This window comes from Symphalangus syndactylus, chromosome 13 (genome assembly GCF_028878055.3).
Source record: "Symphalangus syndactylus isolate Jambi chromosome 13, NHGRI_mSymSyn1-v2.1_pri, whole genome shotgun sequence".
Classification (NCBI taxonomy): Eukaryota; Metazoa; Chordata; class Mammalia; order Primates; family Hylobatidae; genus Symphalangus; species Symphalangus syndactylus.
In genome coordinates this window covers 59,392,813-59,410,637 of record NC_072435.2, presented here as the reverse complement: position 1 = coordinate 59,410,637, position 17,825 = coordinate 59,392,813, and the positions used below count along the sequence as shown (strand labels likewise).

The 17,825-nt window shown below is 51.9% G+C and overlaps 1 protein-coding gene across 4 annotated transcripts; it reads left to right on the top strand.

The window, feature by feature from the left end:
* Positions 1 to 716: 716 nt before the first annotated feature.
* On the top strand, positions 717 to 15,291 carry PRODH2 (proline dehydrogenase 2). Of its 4 annotated transcripts, XM_055237799.1 has the most exons (11): positions 717 to 855; positions 1,100 to 1,362; positions 1,438 to 1,634; positions 1,722 to 1,860; positions 1,946 to 2,032; positions 8,034 to 8,114; positions 8,195 to 8,350; positions 8,429 to 8,595; positions 12,207 to 12,317; positions 13,013 to 13,098; positions 15,058 to 15,291. In XM_055237799.1, the coding sequence occupies exons 1-11, from the start codon at positions 717 to 719 to the stop codon at positions 15,240 to 15,242; spliced, it is 1,611 nt and encodes a 536-aa protein (XP_055093774.1). In that variant the 3' UTR covers positions 15,243 to 15,291. The 4 variants fall into 4 exon arrangements, with proteins under 4 accessions (XP_055093774.1, XP_055093775.1, XP_055093776.1 ...); XM_055237800.1 differs by lacking the exons at positions 717 to 855; positions 8,195 to 8,350 and having other exon boundaries at positions 1,149 to 1,362; XM_055237801.1 differs by lacking the exons at positions 717 to 855; positions 13,013 to 13,098 and having other exon boundaries at positions 1,149 to 1,362.
* The last annotated feature ends 2,534 nt before the right edge of the window (positions 15,292 to 17,825 follow it).

Genomic DNA, 17,825 nt, shown 5'->3' with positions numbered 1-17,825 from the left:
GAGGTCGGGAGTTCAAGACCAGCCTGACCAACATGGAGAAACCCTGTCTCTACTAAAAATACAAAATTAGTGGGGCATGGTGTCACATGCCTGTAATCCCAGCTACTCTGGAAGCTGAGGCATGAGAATCGCTTGAACCCGGGGAGCGAAGGTTGCAGTGAGCCGAGATTGTGCCATTGCACTCCAGCCTGGGCAACAAGAGTGAAACTATGTCTCAAAAAAAAAAAAAAAAAAAAAAGAATAATACAGCTTGCCCTGTTTGGTGTCTGGTTTCTTTCACTTGACATTGTGAGATTCAGCCACAGTTGTGTGTATCAGTATCCATTCTTTTTCATTACTGTATAGTATTCCACTGCATAACCACCATGTATGTATCCATTCTCCTTTTGATGGACATTTGGGTAGTTCAGATACTGCTCCTCTGAACATTCTTTCCTGTACATGCTTCCTGCTGCCCATGTTCAAGGTCTCTAGGATATGTACTTAATATGGAACAGCTGGGTTATATAGGTTGTCTTTTTTTTTCTTTTTTTGGAGACAGAGTCTCACTTTGTCACCCAGGTTGGAGTGCAGTGGCACAATCACAGCTCACTGCACCCTTGACCTCCCAGGCTCAAGAGATCCACCTTCCTTGGCCTCCTGAGTAGCTAGGACCACAGGTGTGCGCCACCACCCCCAGTTAATTTTTGTATTTTTTGTAGAGAAGGGGTCTCGCTATGTTGCCCAGGGTAGTCTCAAACTCCTTTGTCTTGGCCTCCCAAAGTGTTGGAATTACAAACGTGAGAACCGTATTTCCAAATGTATTCAATAACATTACAGCATTTCCGATTTTAAGAGGAAGCAACTGCGACAAAAGTGGTTAAGTAGCCTGTCCTGGATCACAAAGCCCAGTGTCCTGAACTCAGGGATCCTTGCCCCGGAGCCCCTGCTTTCCCAGCACATGGTGGTTACCTAATAAGTACCTGTTGTGCTGAGCATTGTTGGGGGCTGTTATTGGGGTTCACCTCCCGTTACTGTTACTCTGAACTCTGTCCCGATTTGTTAATAATTAATTGCCCCCGAGGAGCCTGTGATCCTGAGGCTTTGCCCAGTTAATCAGTCACTGCCCCCGGCCTGGGCAAGGGGCAGTTGGTGAACCTGCTGCCTTCAGAGCACCTTCCCTGGTGTGGAGGCATCCAGGGACCCAGGATGCTCCGGACCTGTTACGTGCTCTGTTCCCAAGCTGGTCCCTCCGTCAGGGGCTGGCAGCCCCTGAGCTTTGATGGCGGGGCCTTCCACCTCAAGGGCACAGGAGAGCTGACACGGGCCTTGCTGGTTCTCCGGCTGTGTGCTTGGCCCCCACTCGTCACTCATGGGTTGTTGGTGAGCAGTGATCCCGAGGACCAGCCTGGAGGCTCCCCATAGCCCGGCGCTGAGCCCTCGCTCCCTGTCACCCAGCTCCAGGCCTGGTCTCGGCGACTTCTGGGCTCCCGGCTCTCAGGCGCGTTTCTCCGAGCATCCGTCTATGGGCAGTTTGTGGCTGGTGAGACGGCAGAGGAGGTGAGGCGCTGCGTGCAGCAGCTGCGGACCCTCAGCCTCCGACCACTGCTGGCAGTGCCAACTGAGGAGGAGCCGGACTCTGCTGCCAAGAGCGGGTGAGTAGGGAGCCAGGGCCCGGGAAGGCTGGGAGGATGCAGGAAGGGGCTTTGCTGGTCGGGCTCTGACACCTGCTGGCTGGGCAGTGAGGCCTGGTATGAGGGGAACCTCGGTGCTATGCTGCGGTGTGTGGACCTGTCACGGAGCCTCCTGGAGCCCCCCAGCCTGGCTGAGGCCAGCCTCATGCAGCTGAAGATGACGGCGCTGACCAGCACTCGGCTCTGTGTAAGGAGTGCAAAGACGAGTGTGCGGGGAGGGTGTGGCTGCCCACCGGGCTCCCCTCACCACCCCGCCTATCACCACATTTCAGAAGGAGCTAGCTTCGTGGGTCAGAAGGCCAGGAGCCTCCTTGGAGCTGAGCCCTGAGAGGCTGGCTGAAGCCATGGACTCTGGGCAGGTAAGGATCTCAAGTGGGACTGTCGGGGACAGAGTGCCTTGGACTCAGATGCCGCCACACCGCACGCCAGATGTTCGTACGGTGGTGCGATCACAGCTCACTGTAGCCTCGAACTCCTGGGCTCTAGCAATCTTCCCACCTAAGTCTCCCAAGTAGCTGGGATTACAGGCATGGGCCATCATGTCCAGCTAATTTTTAAATTTTTTTGTAGAGAACAGGTCTCACTGTATTGCACAGGCTGGTCTCTAACTACTGGCCTCAAGAATCCTCTTGCCGGCCGGGCGTGGTGGCTCACGCCTGTAATCCCAGCACTTTGGGAGGCCGAGGTGGGCGGATCATGAGGTCAGCAGATCGAGACCATCCTGGATAACATGGTGAAACCCCGTCTCTACTAAAAATACAAAAAAATAGCCAGGCGTGGTGGCAGGCGCCTGTAGTCCCAGCTACTCGGGAGGCTGAGGCAGGAGAATGGCATGAACCCGGGAGGCGGAGTTTGCAGTGAGCTGAGATCGCGCCACTGCACTCCAGCCTCGGTGACAGAGCAAGACTCTGTCTCAAAAAAAAAAAAAAGAATCCTCTTGCCACTGGACACAGTGGCTCATGCCTGTAATCCCAGCACTTTGGGAGGCCAAGGCGGGCAGATCATGAGGTCAAGAGATCGAGACCATCCTGGCCAACATGGTGAAACCCTGTCTCTACTAGAAATACAAAAATTATCTGGATGTGGTGGCGCGCACCTGTAGTCCCAGTTACTTGGGAGGCTGAGGCAGGAGAATTGCTTGAACCGGGAGGCAGAGGTTGCAGTAAGCCGAGATCGCGCCACTGCACTCCAGCCTGGCAACAGAGTGAGACTCCGTCTCAAAAACGGCCACCTCCAGGCTTGGAACAGCCGGCAGAAATGCAGCTGTAGCTCCCAGGCATGGCTGAAATGGATGGAATCAGGGTCATCTGGGTTCTCAGGGAGGAGCCTGGAGGCTGGAGGCTCTCAGAGGAGGGATTGGGATAGAAGCTGTTTATCAACTAGAAGGAGGTACATCAATGTGTCCTCAATCAACACAGCCACATGGGTGTGAGCTGGCTGGATGTAAGTTCTGATTAGGCCAATGGGGTCTTAGTTTGTTCATTCAATCATTAATTCCTTTCTATCTCCATATTCTATTTCAACACTACTCCATCTTTTTTTCTTTCTTTCTCTCTCCTTCCTTCCCCTTCCTCTTTCGCTCTCTCTCCTTCCTTCCTTCTTTTCTTTTTTTTTTTTTTCTTTGAGACAGAGTCTCACTCTATCGCCCAGGCTGGAGTGCAGTGGCACGATCTCGGCTCACTGCAAGCTCCGCCTCCCAGGTTCACGCCATTCTCCTGCCTCAGCCTCCCAAGTAGCTGGGACTACAGGTGCCCGCCACTACGACCAGCTAATTTTTTGTATTTTTAGTAGACACGGGGTTTCACCCTGTTAGCCAGGATGGTCTCCATCTCCTGATCTCGTGATCCGCCCGCCTCAGCCTCCCAAAGGGCTGGGATTACAGGTGTGAGCCACCGTGCCTGGCCCTTCCTTCCTTCTTTTCTTTTTCCTTCTCTCTCCCCTCCCTCCCTCCCTCCCTCCCTCCCTCCCTCCCTTCCTTCCTTCCTTCCTTCCTTCCTTCCTTCCTTCCTTCCTTCCTTCTCTATCTCCCTCCTCTAGATCTCTCTCTTTCTCTTTGTCTTACTGTGTTGCACAGGGTGGTCTCTAAACTCATGGCCTCAAGCAATCCCCCAGCCTCAGCCTCCCAAAATTCTGGAATTATAGGTGTGAGCCACCACACCCAGCCTGCTGTCTTGTATAATGCATATCTTTTTGTTTCTATGATTTTGTTTTGCCAAGTGTATACCATTCATGGGGGGCATATTTTCCCCAATATTCTATTATAAAAATTTTCAAATATACAGAAAAGTAAAAAGAATTGTACATGAACATCCATGTACCCGCCACCTTTAACTATACTCGCTTTAAATCATATCTATCCCTCTATTCCTCTATCCATCCATCAATCCATCTTATTTTTTGGTGCATTTCAAAGTAAATTGCAGACATGTTTTCCCCCTAAATGCTTCAGGATATGAATAATGGACTCATTAATTAGAGCCCAATAATTATTCAGATTACTTTTTTTCTTTCAAGGTAAAACAATGAACTACACACATTGTAAATGTGCCCTTTGATGAACCTTAACCAACACACACACTTGAGCAATCCAAATCCCTATCAAGATTTAGAACATGGCCGGGGACGGTGGCTCACGCCTGTAATCCTAGCACTTTGGGAGGCTGAGGCGGATGGATTACTGGAGGTCAGGAGTTCAAGACCAGGCTGGCCAACATGGTGAAACCCTGTCTCTACTAGAAATACAAAAATTATCTGGACATGGTGGTGCGCACCTGTAGTCCCAGTTACTTGCGAGGCTGAGGCAGGAGAATCGCTTGAACTGGGAGGCGGAGGTTGCAGTAAGCCGAGATTGAGCCACTGCACTCCAGCCTGGTGACAGAGTGAGACTCCGACTCAAAAAAAGAAAAAAAATCTTCTTGCCTCACCCTCCCAAATTGTTGGGATTACGGGCTGAGCCACCATGCCTGGCCCCCACTGCTTCCAATGGTTGATTCTAGCTGCTGCATGGTTTACCTCTCCTGGGGTGAACCCCTGGGTGGCCTCTGTGCCTCCACCCTCCCAAACAATGCTATAGAGGACATGCTGATGTTTCTTTTTCTAATCTTTTTTTATTTGTAATTTTTATTTATCTATTTATTTATTTATTTATTTATTTATTTATTTATTATTATTATTTTAAGACAGAGTCTTGCTCTGTCGCCCAGGCTGGAATGCAGTGGCGCAATCTCGGCTCACTGTGACCTCCGCCTCCCAGGTTCTCCTGCTTCAGCCTCCCGAGTAGCTGGGATTACAAGCGCCTGCCATCACGCCCAGCTAATTTTTGTATTTTTAGTAGAGATGAGGCTTCACCATGTTGGCCAGGCCGGTCTCGAACTCCTGGTCTCAGGTAAAATGCCCGCCTCAGCCTCCCAAAGTGCTGAGATTACAGGTGTGAGCCACCATGCCCAGCTTTTTTTTTTTTTTTTGAAATGGCATCTGGCTCCGTTGCCCAGGCTGGAGTGCAGTGGTGCGATCTCCGCTCACTGCAACCTCTGCCTCCCGGGTTCAAACAATTCTCCTGCCCCAGCCTCCTGAGTAGCTGGGACTACAGGTGCACACCACCACGCCCAGCTAAGTTTTGTATTTTTAGTAGAGATGGGGTTTCACTATGTTGGCCAGGCTGGTCTTGAACTCCTGACCTCATGATCCACATGCCTTGGCCTCCCAAAGTGCTGGGATTACAGGTATGAGCCACTGTACCCGGCCTTATTTGTAACTTTTAAAGTGTGTCAGAGAACACACAGAAACAAGATTTCATGGTTCAGAAAATCAGCTTTGGAGAGTAAGGAGTTGACCTCTTCATGAGCTTTGGTTTATTCCTGTAGGGAGAGTGACAGCAACTTCTCAGTGGTTTTAAGGATTAAAACAGGCTGGGTGCGGTGCCTCATGCCTGTAATCTGCATTTTGGGAGGCTGAAATCGGAGGCTCACTTGAGCCCAGGCAGGAGGGTCACTTGAGCCCACGAGGTCAATACCAACCTGAGTAATACAGTAAGCCCTCATCTCTACAAAAAATTTCTTTAAATTAGCTGGAGGTGGTGGCAGGCACCTGTAATCCTGGCTACTTGGGAGGCTAAGGTGGGAGGATTGCTTGACTGGCAAGTTTGAGAGTGAAGAAAGAAGGAGGGAGAGAGGAAGGGAGGGAGGGAAGGAGGCAGGGAGGGAGGGAGGGAGGAAGGAAGGAAGGAAGGAAGGAAGGAAGGAAGGAAGGAAGGAAGGAAAGAAAGAAAGAAAGAAGGAAAGAAAGAAAGAAAGAAAAAGAAAAAGAAAGAAAGAAGGAAAGAAAGAAAGAAAGAGAAGAAAAGAGGGCTGGGTGCTGTAGCTCACACCTGTAATCCCAGCACTTTGGGAGGCTAAATCGGGGTGGATCACTTGAGGTCAGGAGTTTGAGACCAGCCTGGGCAACATGGTGAAACCCCATCTCTACTAAAAATATAAAACTTATCCAGAAGTGGTGGCATGTGCCTGTAGTTCCAGTTACTCAGGAGGCTGTGGCAGGAGAATCACTTGAACTTGCACCACTGCACTCTTGCCTGGGAGACAGAGTGAGATCTGTCTCAAAAAAGAAAGAAAGAAAGAAGGAAGGAAGGAAGGAAGGAAGGAAGGACGGAAGGAAGGAAGGAAGGAAGGAAGGGAGGGAGGGAGGGAAGGAGGGAAGGAGGGAGGGAGAAAAGAGAGAAAGAGCCAGGCTCTGGAAAGGCTGAGGTTTAAACCTCAGGTCTGCCCTGAGTTAGCTGTGTGACTTTTGACAAGTGACTTCCCTGTTCTGTGCCTCAGTTTCCCCATCTAGAAAATGGGGGATAATAACAGTTGGTACATTAAAGAGTGGTAAATATTAAATGAGTTAAATATTTGGTGGGAGTCTGAAATAGCTCCCTGAGGGCCTGAGACTATGCCCCAAGTCAAGTGGGAGATAATGCTCTGACGGGGGAAGAGGAAACCAGGCTGCTGCCTCCAGCTCTTCCCTTCTCCAGGAGGCAGCATTCTCCCCACCATGGGGAGGGTTGCAGCTTCCAGCCCAACCTGCCTCCAGGTGGGATTCCATGAGCAAGCCTAGGCCTATGTCATCTGTATCGACCCTGTTGGATATAATAAAGCTTTCAGCCCTACCTGTTCCTCTTTCTTCCATTTCCCAACTTCTTTGAACTCAGCCAGACTCCCCGGAGTCACCATCAGCTCACATTCAGCCGGATGAATCTGCATAAGACTGTGAGTTAGAAACGGTTCTTATTTCCATGATACAAGCATATCCACTCCTGAAGTGTTTGCTGAACATCTATCTTGTCCCAGACACGGTGCTAGGGGCCGAGGAGGCATGAAGGCGAAATCCCTGACCTCGAGGCACTTACTTGCAAGTCAGGGGCAAGAGACAATAATTAAAACCAAAGTCAGAATCCCAGCACTTTGGAAGGCTGAGGTGGGAGGATCGCTTGAGCCCAGGACTCTGAGACCAGCCTGGGCAACATAGGAAGACCTTGACTCTACAAATAGTAAAAAATTTGCCCGGCATGGTGGTGGGTGCCTGTGGTCCTAGGTACGCGGAAGGCTGAAGCAGGAGGATTGCTTGAGCTGGGGAGGTAGAGGCTGCAGTGAGCCATGATCGCGTCACTGCATTCCAGCCTGGGCAACACAGCAAGACCCTGTCTCAGCAAAACAAAAGTCAGTACGTAACAAGTAGGGGAAAGTAAGGCTGAGGAAGAGGAAAAGAGGTTGCCAATGTATAGCTGGGAAAACTATGTTGAGAAAGTGACATTAGAGCAAATACTTGAAGGAAACATGGGAGCAGGTAAAGGCCTGGAGGTGGGAAGGTGCCCTCGTGTTGAAAGAGTAGCAGGGAGGGCTGAGCACAGTGGCTCATGCCTGTAATCCCAGCACTTTGGGAGGCCAAGGTGGGCAGATCACTTGAGGTCAGGAGTTCGAGACCACCCTGGCCAACATGGTGAAACCCTGTCTCTACTAAAAGTACAAATATTAGCCGGGCATGGTGGCAGGCACCTGTAATCCCAGCCACTCAGGAGGCTGAAGCAGGAGAATCACTTGAACCCGGGAGGCAGAGGTTGCAGTGAGCTGAGATCATGCCACTGCACTCCAGCCTGGGCAACAGAGCACGACTCTGTCTCAAAAAACAAACAGACAGACAAAAACTGAGGCCCAGAAAGGTTATATAACTTGCCCATGGTCACACAGTAGGTAGTGGAGCCTGGATTCAAGCCCTGACTCTAGGCTCATAACCCCCTCAATAAATAGTACCTAACTGATATGGCTTATTTTTAGATTTCTAGCAACTTCTAAGCTTTTCCCCACTTCCCCTGCTGCCCCCTAGAGCCTCCAGGTCTCCTGCCTCAATGCCGAGCAGAACCAGCACCTCCAGGCCTCCCTCAGCCGCTTGCATCGGGTGGCACAGGTAACCCCTCCTGCTGGGATCTGGCTCCACTGCCCCTGCTGGACACCCGGAGCCCTGACCATCGTCTCTGTCGCCATCAGTATGCCCGGGCCCAGCACGTGCGGCTCCTGGTGGATGCGGAGTACACCTCACTGAACCCCGCGCTCTCGCTGCTGGTGGCTGCCCTGGCCGTGCGCTGGAACAGCCCTGGTGAAGGCGGGCCCTGGGTGTGGAACACCTACCAGGCCTGTCTAAAGGTGTGCAGTGTGTTCCGGGAGGTGCAGGCTGGGGTACCCACACCCTGACCTACCAGAACCTGCCCGCGTGCCCTACAGGACACATTCGAGCGGCTGGGGAGGGATGCAGAGGCCGCGCACAGGGCCGGCCTGGCCTTCGGAGTGAAGCTGGTACGAGGTGCATATCTGGACAAGGAGAGAGCGGTGGCCCAGCTCCATGGGATGAAAGACCCCACTCAGCCTGACTATGAGGCCACCAGTCAGAGGTAGGCCTGGGCCAGCCGGCCTCTGCAGGAAATAATAACACCTAGTGGCTGGGTGCAGTGGCTCATACCTGTAATCCCAGTGCTTTGGGAGGCTGAGGCTAGAGATTCACTTGAGAGCAGGAGTTGGAGACCAGCCTGGGCAACATAGGGAGACCCCATCTCTAAAAAAATTTTTTAAATAGTCAGGTGTGGTAGCACATGTCTGTAGTTCCAGCCACTTAGGAGGCTGAGGTGAGAGGATCACTTGAGGCCAAGAGTTCGAGGCTGCAGTGAGCCATGACTGCACCACTGCACTTCAGCCTGGGCAGCAGAGCGAGGCTCTGTCTCAAAACAAACAAACAAACAAACAAAAAGAAATCCTTACAGTGGCCTCTAAGCCCCACATGCTCCCTGTCACTTCCCTAATTTTCCCTCCCTCTCTTCCTCTCCCTCACTCCACTACAGCCACACTGGCCTCCTCCATGCTACCCAGGGGCTTGGCACATCCTGTTTCCACTGCCTGGGACATTCCCACTGCGGACAGTGGCATGGCCCCATCCTTCACCTCCTTAGAGCTTTGCTTCTTGGTACCTTCTCTGGGGGCCACAGGGACTCAGCCAGGTTACAGAGCAGGTGGCCTAGCCATGCTTGGAATCTAGGCTTATGTCCAAGATCTGCAGGGGCTCCAGGGCATATTTGTGTACCATCAGCTTAACTGGCACCAAGCCAGGCACAGTGGTGTGCACCTGTCATCCCAACTACTTGGGAGGCTGAGGCGGGAAGATTGCTTGAGCCCAGGGGTTTGAGCCCAATCTGGGCAACATAGCAAGACCCCATCTGTAAAAACATTAAACATAAAAAATTATGGCCGGGCATGGTGGATCACGCTTGTAATCCCAGCACTTTGGGAGGCTGAGGCAGGTAGATAACCTGAAGGTCAGGAGTTTGAGACCAGCCTGACAAACATGGTGAAACCCTGTCTCTACTAAAAATACAAAAATTAGCCGGGTGTGGTGGCGCATGCCTGTAATCCCAGCTACTCAGGAGGCTGAGGCAGGAGAATCGCTTGAACCCAGGAGGCGAAGGTTGTAGTGAGCCAAGATTGTGCCACTGCACTCCAGCCTGGGCGACAGAGTGAGACTCTGTCTCAAAATAGTAATAATAATTTGCACTATTGGCCGGGCGCGGTGGCTCACGCTTGTAATCCCAGCACTTTGGGAGGCTGAGGCGGGCGGATCACGAGGTCAGGAGATCGAGACCACGGTGAAACCCCGTCTCACTAAAAATACAAAAAAATTAGCTGGGCGTGGTGGCGGGCGCCTGTAGTCCCAGCTACTCAGAGAGGCTGAGGCGGGAGAATGGCGTGAACCCAGGAGGCGGAGCTTGCAGTGAGCCGAGATTGCGCCACTACACTCCAGCCTGGGCAACAGAGCGAGACTCCGTCTCGAAAAAAAAAATAATAATAATTTGCACTATTATTTTAAATATTGAAATATAATTCACATATCATAGAATTTGCAATTTTAACATGTACAATTCAGCGGAGTTTAGTATACTCCCAAAATTGTGCAACCATCACCACTCTTTGATTCCAGAATATTTTCATCACCCCAAAAAGTAACCTCATACGAATGAGCAGTCAGTCGCCTTCTGTTCCCTCCTCCCCTCAGCCCTGGAACCCACTAACCTACTTTTTGTCTCTGGATTTCCCTATTCTAGACAATCATATAAATGGAATCATACAATATGTGACCTTATATATTTGGCTTTTTTCACTTGTTTTTTAAAGTTATTTTTGAGACAGGGTCTCACTCTGTTGCCGAGGCTGGAGTGCAGTGGTGCGATCTTGGCTCACTGCAGCCTTGACTCCCGAGGCCCAAGCCATCCTCCCACCTCAGTCTCCCAAGTAGCTAAGACCACCAGCGCACACCACCACGCCCAACACGTTTTTTTATTTTTGTAGACACGGGGTCTCCCTATGTTGCCCAGGCTAGTCTCGAACTCCTAGGCTCAAGCAGCCCTCCTGCCTTGGCCTCCCCAAGTGTTGAGATTATAGGCGTGAGCCAGCATGTCCGGCCTTGACTGTGCATTTTAAAGGCAGAATAGCCTACCGATAAGGAGCCTGGGCTCTGGAGCATCAGACAGCCTGACTTCAAATCCCAGCCTGGCCACCTCTAGCTGTGTGACCTGGGAACGAGAGATGGAACCCTTCTCAGCTTCAGTCTCCCCGCTCTGTAAAAAGGGAATAAGAACATCTGCTTCCCAGAGTTGATTTGGGAATTAGATGAGTGATAAGCTTTCTCCAAAGGAAACAGAATTCTGCTCAAAGGGTTTTAACTAAAGGAAATGTGGTGAAGGGGCTGTTGATAGAAGTGTCAGGGGCCAGGTGCAGGACCTCACACCTGTAATCTCAGCACTTTGGGAGGCCAAGGTGGGAGGATCGCTTGAGCCCAGGAGTTGGAGGATTCAGTGAGCCGAGATCGCGCCACTGCACTCCAACTTGGGCAACAGCGTGACACCCAGTCTCTAAAAAACACAAAACGAAAGGGAAGTGTAGGCAAAGTCAGGGAAGCTATCAGGAAGCTATTTCAACCCCTTTGCTGTAGTTGAAGGAGAGGGGCCACCTTAAGGAGCTGTGGCCACACAGAGAGCACAGTCAGGGTGAGCAGGGAGGGGCCGAGGTGAGACACCCACACTCCACCCAGACTCCATGGGAGATGTGGGGCAAAAGTGTCAGCTTCCTGAGGGGCAGAGAAGGGTAGAAAACAGGTCTGGGGGGCGATAGGGAAGACCCACAGAGGATGTGAAGTACATAGCGTGGCCCGTGGCCTGCAGCATGCTTGCAAGGCGTTTACCAATCTATTTCCTCTTCCGTGTCAGTACCCAGACAGTGTCTTCCTTCCTTTTCACAGTTGCGCGATAGAGCACTATCTTCTCTGTGCCACAGTTTCCTTAGCCAGTTCCCCATTTATGGACATTTGGGCTGTTGCTAGTGATGTTCTGTTGACAGTGCAGCAGTGATAACCTTGGGGAAATGTCATCTTGTGCACGTGATGCGACCCTTTCCTGTGAGACCGCCGCCACTGTCCCAAAGACTTCATACCCCCCTTATCTCACTCCATCCTCACAACAGTGTTGCTCGGAAACTCACAGTGACAAGAGATTAACGTGGGGCCGGGTGCAGTGGCTTACGCCTGTAATCCCAGCACTCTGGGAGGCTGAGGCAGGCAGATCACCTGAGGTCAGGAGTTTGAGTCCAGCCTGGGCAACATGGCGAAACCCCGTCTCTACTAAAAATACAAAAATTAGCCGGGTGTGATGGCGCACGCCTGTAATCCCAGCTGCTCGGGAGGCTGAGGCAGGAGAATCACCTGAACCTGGGAGGTGGAGGTTGCAGTGAGCTGAGATTACCACTGCATTCCAGCCTGGGCAACAGAGTGAGACTCCATCTCAAAAACAAACAAAACCCCAAAAGATGAAAGTGGCTCAGAGAAGGGATGTCCCTTACAACTGGTGCAGATGGAACAGGATACTGGTTCCAGAGACCCCTCGCTTAGGAGCACCCCACCCACCCCAGTCACTGGGGCCTGACTCTTGCCACCAGGTGAGCTGAACAGATCATCTCCCTTCAGTTACAGCCGCTGCCTGGAACTGATGCTGATGCACGTGGCCCACCATGGCCCCATGTGCCACCTCATGGTGGCTTCCCACAATGAGGAATCTGTTCGCCAGGCAACCAAGCGGTATGAGGTGGAGGGATGGGTGGGAAATAGGTGCCCACAAAAGGGCCCTCCCTTCCTCTCCCTTGTTCAAATGCCAGAGACGGACAGAGGTGTTCTGGGGAGAATTTTAAAAATATTTATAGTCAGGCATGGTTGGCACATACCTATAATCCCAGCACTTTGGGAGGCGGAGGCGGAAGATTGTTTGAGACCAGCCTGGGCAACATAGCAAGATCCCATTTCTACAACAAATTAAAAAAAAAAAAAAACAGCTGGGTGTGGTGGCACACACCTGTAGTCCCAGCTATTCTGGAGGCTGAGGTGGAAGGATCACTTGAGCCCAAGAGGTTGAGACTGCAGTGAGCGGTGCTTGAGCCACTGCACTCCAGCCTGGGTAACAAAGCAAGATCCTACCTCTTAAAACAAACAAACAAACACATTAACCCCTGGTATACCTGTAAGTCCTTATAGGTCCCAGATGGACAAGACATTGCCCCTTATTTGCTGGGGCATGAGGAGGTCTGAGGGCTCCAGGGAACTGGCTGGGAGTCACTGGGGGACCTTCAAGGAGTGCAAAGGACTGGTTATTATGTATCATTGAGTTTGGAAGTACGTCAATATTTGAATTACTGGAGCCACCATATGGGTGCATAGTGGCTGACTTTAAGCTCTAGATGCAGCCAAGGTCTGGACTGATGATGTGGCCTTTTCTGTAGCATGTGGGAGCTGGGCATTCCTCTGGATGGGACTGTCTGTTTCGGACAACTTCTGGGCATGTGTGACCACGTCTCTCTGGCACTGGGTATGTGAATGGCTCCCCCACCCCCATCAAGCCCCAGGCCTCACACCCTCCCAGCCAGAGCCCTTCTATTCTCAACCAAGGCCCAGCCTCCAGATCCTTCCAGAGAGATCTGTCATTCCAGTGTCTGCGGGCCTTCCAAGGCTGTGTCTCTGTGTCTGCTGTCTGTCATTTCTGCCGGTTCTTGATCATGGTGTATTATTTCCTGTGTGTTTTGTTATCTTTACTCTGCTGCTCCTCAGGGCCTGACACCAGTTAATTAACATTTCCTTCTGCCAGGTGCTAAGCAGAACGAAATCTCTTTATCCTAAATTCACAGCTTGAGGTTTCTTGAGACACCCCATGGCGCAAATTTGAGCTGCGAATACATAAGGGGGTTAACCCATAGCCCCAACTTCGCAGAGGTGGATTTTTCTGTTTTCTTCCTTGATCTGTTTATGGCCAAGACCATTTCCTGGAACTGGGGGAAGGTTGCAGGGTTGACTTTTCATTAACTCTTACTCTGAGGGTGTAGATTTTTGGGTTCCAGCTTAACTTGGGGAAGTTCTCCCTTATAACTCTCACCTCAGTCAGGCTTGAAGACTGACTCAATGTCCCCCCTGCAACTCTGTGAAGTCATCAAATAGCACCTCGGTTTTGCTTTTGGGGCAGAAGTGGCTTACTGTGTGTCTCTTCTCTCTCTGGGTTCTCATTTTCTCTTTTATTTTATTTTATTTATTTATTTATTTTGAGACAGAGTCTTGCTCTGTTACCCAGGTGGGAGTCCAGTGGTGCCATCTTGGCTCACTGCAACCTTTGCCTCCCAGGTTCAAGGGATTCTCCTGCCTCAGCCTCCCAAGTAGCTGGGATTACAGGCGGCTGCCACCATGCCCAACTAATTTTTGTATTTTTAGTAGAGATGGGGTCTTACCATGTTTGCCAGGCTGGTCTTGAACTCCTGACCTCAGGTGATCTGCCTGCCTTGGCCTCCCAGAGTGCTGGGATTACAGGCGTGAGCCACCACGCCCAGCTTATTTATTTTGTTTTTGAGACAGAGTCTGGCGCTGTCGCCCAGACTGGAGTGCAGTGGCACGATCTCAGCTCACTTCAACCTCCACCTCCTGGGTTCAAGTGATTCTCCTGCCTCTGCCTCCCCAGTAGCCAGGATTATAGGCACACACCACCATGCCTGGCCAATTTTTGTATTTTTAGTAGAGACGGGGTTTCACCATGCTGGCCAGGTTGGTCAGTGTGCTGAGATTGTGCCACTGCCCTCCAGCCAGGGCGACAGACCAAGACTCTGTCTCAAAATAAATTAATTAATTAATCAATTAAGATAAAATACAAACAGTTAGCTGGGCATGGAGGTGCATGCCTGTGGTCCCAGCTATTCAGGAGGCTGAGGTGAGAGGATTGTTTGAGCCTGGGAGGTCAAAGCAGCAGTGAGTCATGATCACACCACTGCACTCCAGCCTGGGCCACAGAGCAAGACTCTGTCTAAGAGGAAAAAAAAAAGTTTGCTCCAGGACTTTTAGCTTTTTCAGTTAGAAATTTTATCCAACTCACTTAATCTGCCATGTTCTCAGAAACAGAAGTCTCTGTTCCAGGTGGGGACTGGGGAGTATTCCCCCAGCCCAAGCCCATACCCTGTCAACACTCCAAGCTGGGCATGGTGGCTCACGCCTATAATCCCAGCACTTTGGGAAGCCAAAGCAGGAGGATAACTTGAGGTCAGGAGTTTGAGACCAGCCTGGCCAACATGGTGAAACCCCACCTCTACTAAAAATACAAAAATCAGCTGGGCGTCGTGGCAAGCGCCTATAATCCCAGCCACTCTGGAGGTTGAGGCATGAGAATCGCTTGAACCTGGAGGTGGAGGTTGCAGTGAGCCGAGATTGCGCCACTGCACTCCAGCCTGGGCAACAGAGCGAGACTCTCAGAAAAACACCAAAAACGAAAAAACAAAACCCACTCTCCCTGCAGGGCAGGCTGGCTATGTAGTATATAAGTCCATCCCCTATGGCTCCTTGGAGGAGGTAATCCCCTACCTGATCCGGAGGGCCCAGGAAAACCGGAGCGTGCTTCAGGGTGCCCGCAGGGAACAGGAGCTGCTCAGCCAAGAACTGTGGCGGCGGCTGCTGCCAGGATACCGAAGGATACCCCACTAGCACCCCTGAGGGGGTCATGTGGTCAATAAAGGTCCTTAGGCGCTGCCTAGGCTGCTGTCCTACACTGACGCCGCCTCCTTGGGGAAGGGCTCATCTTGACCTCAGCCAGCCCAAGCTAGGGGTTTTGCAGTTCAAGAGAGATCCTTAGGCTGGGAGTGGTGGCTCTTGCCTATACTCCCAGTGCTTTGGGAGGCCAAGGTGGGAGGCTTGCTTCAGTCTAGGAGTTCAAGACCAGCCTGGGCAACATAGCAATATTCTTTCTCTACAAAAAATTAAATCAGTAGAGCATGGTAGTGCGTGCCTGTGGTCCCAGCTCAGGAGGCTGAGGCAGGAGGATCACTTGAGCCCAGGGGTTTGAGGCTGCAGTGACCTATGACTGCACCACTGCTCTCCAGTCTGGGTGACAAAAAGAGACTGTGTTTCAAAAAAAAAAGAAAAAGAAACAGAGTCCGGGCACAGTGGCTCACGCCTGTAATCCCAGCACTTTGGGAGGCCGAGGCGGGTGGATCACGAGGTCAGGAGATAGAGACCATCCTAGCTAACATGGTGAAACCCCGTCTCTACTAAAAACACAAAAAAATATCCGGGCATGGTGGCGGGCGCCTGTAGTCCCAGCTACTCGGGAGGCTGAGGCAAGAGAATGGTGTGAATCCAGGAGGCAGAGCTTGCAGTGAGCTGAGATCACGCCACTGCACTCCAGCCTGGGCAAAAGAGTGAGACTCAGTCTCAAAAAAAAAAAAAAGATTGTTAGACACCTGTTGAGCATAGCCAGGGCATTGATGGAGGACTAAGGAAGCCTTCCTCACCTCTGAGGCAGCCCGTCCTGGGTTGGGTCTGGCCAGTGACTGATGCAGAACTTTCTTCATCCCAGGGGATGCCTAAAGGAAGGGCACACATGGAGAGCAGACACTACGGCACTGAAGTCAAGGGGCTCGGCCCAGGCCACGTGGCGAGGGAGGGACAGAAGAAAGAGCCAAGCCATTCTCTCAGTTAATAAGAGTTGAATGAAACTAGGTTCAGTGACTCATGCCTGTAATCCCAGCACTTTGGGAGACCAAGGCAGGTGGATTGCTTGAGGTCAGGAGTTTGAGACCAGTCTGGGCAACATAGTGAAACCCCGTATCTCTCAAGAAAGAAAGAAAGAAAGAAAGAGAAAGAAAGAAAGAAAAGAAAGAAAGAAGTTAGCTAGCCAGGCGTGGTGGCTCACACCTGTAATCCCAGCACTTTGGGAGGCTGAGGCCGGCGGATCACGAGGTCAAGAGATCGAAACCATCCTGCCCAACATGGTGAAACCCCATCTCTACTAAAAATACAAAAATTAGCCGGGCGTGGTGGCACTCGCCTGTAATCCCAGCTACTTGGGAGGCTGAGGCAGGAGAATCACTTGAACCTGGGAGATGGAGGTTGCAGTGAGCCAAGATCTTGCCACTGCACTCCAGCCTGGCGACAGAGCAGGACTCCATCTTAAAAAAAAAAAAAAAAAAAAAAATTAGCTAGGTGTGGTGGGTGGCCTGTGCTTGTAGTCCCAGCTACTTGGAAGGCTGAGGCAGGAGGTTGGCTTGAGCCCTGGAGGTGGAGGCTGGAGTGAGCTATGATCTCGTCACTGCACACCAGCTCGGGCAACAGAGTGAGATTCTGTCTGAGAAAAACGCCAGGTGCAGTGGCTCATGCCTGTAATCCCAGCACTTTGGGAGGCCAAGGCGGGCAGAAGTCAGGAGTTGGAGACCAGCCTGGCCAACATGGTGAAACCCTGTGTCTACTAAAAATACAAAAATGAGCCGGGCGTGGTGGCGTGCACCTGTAATCCCAGCTACTTGGAAAGCTGAGGAAGGAGAATTGCTTGAACCTGGGAGATGGAGGTTGCAGTGAGCCGAGATCGCGCCACTGCGCCCCCGCCTGGGCGACAGAGCGAGAATAAAAGCACTGAATGAGGCCTCTTTTGAGCTAGGTTCTGGGGCGAACAACGCTGTGAACACAACAGTGACAAGAACGACCCAAGGCCCTGCCTTACAGGGCTTAGTCCGGTGTGGGTAGACAGCCCCATCCTCAGACAGTGACAGCCCCGACTGGTCAGGGCTGTGGGGCCCAGGCTGAGTGGCTGGGGCTGTGTCGGGGAAGAGGGTGCTATTGCGCAGGCGCTGCGGGAGGCCACTGGTGCTCAAGCACCTCGGATTCTCGCTCATACAGCCGGCGGGATCATGTGGCAGTCAGGTGGCGGCCACTATCTAGCCCAACGGTGAGTGCAAAGCCACCTGGACTGGGGTGTGGGCCCAGAACTTTCCCAGAGCTTTCTGGGCCCTCAGATCACCCTCAGACCCTTCCCCCAGCCCTCAGGCCCCTCCCATCCTGTCCTTCTCTTCCGTGGCCCTCAGACCACACCGCTGCCCGCCCCTTTAGCAAACCCTGTCCCCATTCCACTGACCCCTTCCCCAGCCCGAGACACTGTCCTCAGAGCCCCATTTCCCAGCCTGTAGCCCCCACCCCCAACACACAGACACTTCCCTAGTCCTTAGTCCACGCGTCCCACCCGCAGACCCTCGCACAGTCGGCAGATCCTGCCATCAGCGCCCTCTCCTCCTTCAG

Excerpts from the sequence above, each read along its gene's own strand:
- PRODH2 (XM_055237799.1), top strand. The coding sequence starts at position 717 with ATGTTGCCCAGGGTAGTCTCAAACTCCTTTGTCTTGGCCTCCCAAAGT. Across the intron at positions 8,115-8,194 it reads GCTTGCATCGGGTGGCACAG|TATGCCCGGGCCCAGCACGT; the intron begins GTAACCCCTCCT and ends TGTCGCCATCAG. Across the intron at positions 13,099-15,057 it reads CCACGTCTCTCTGGCACTGG|GGCAGGCTGGCTATGTAGTA; the intron begins GTATGTGAATGG and ends CTCTCCCTGCAG.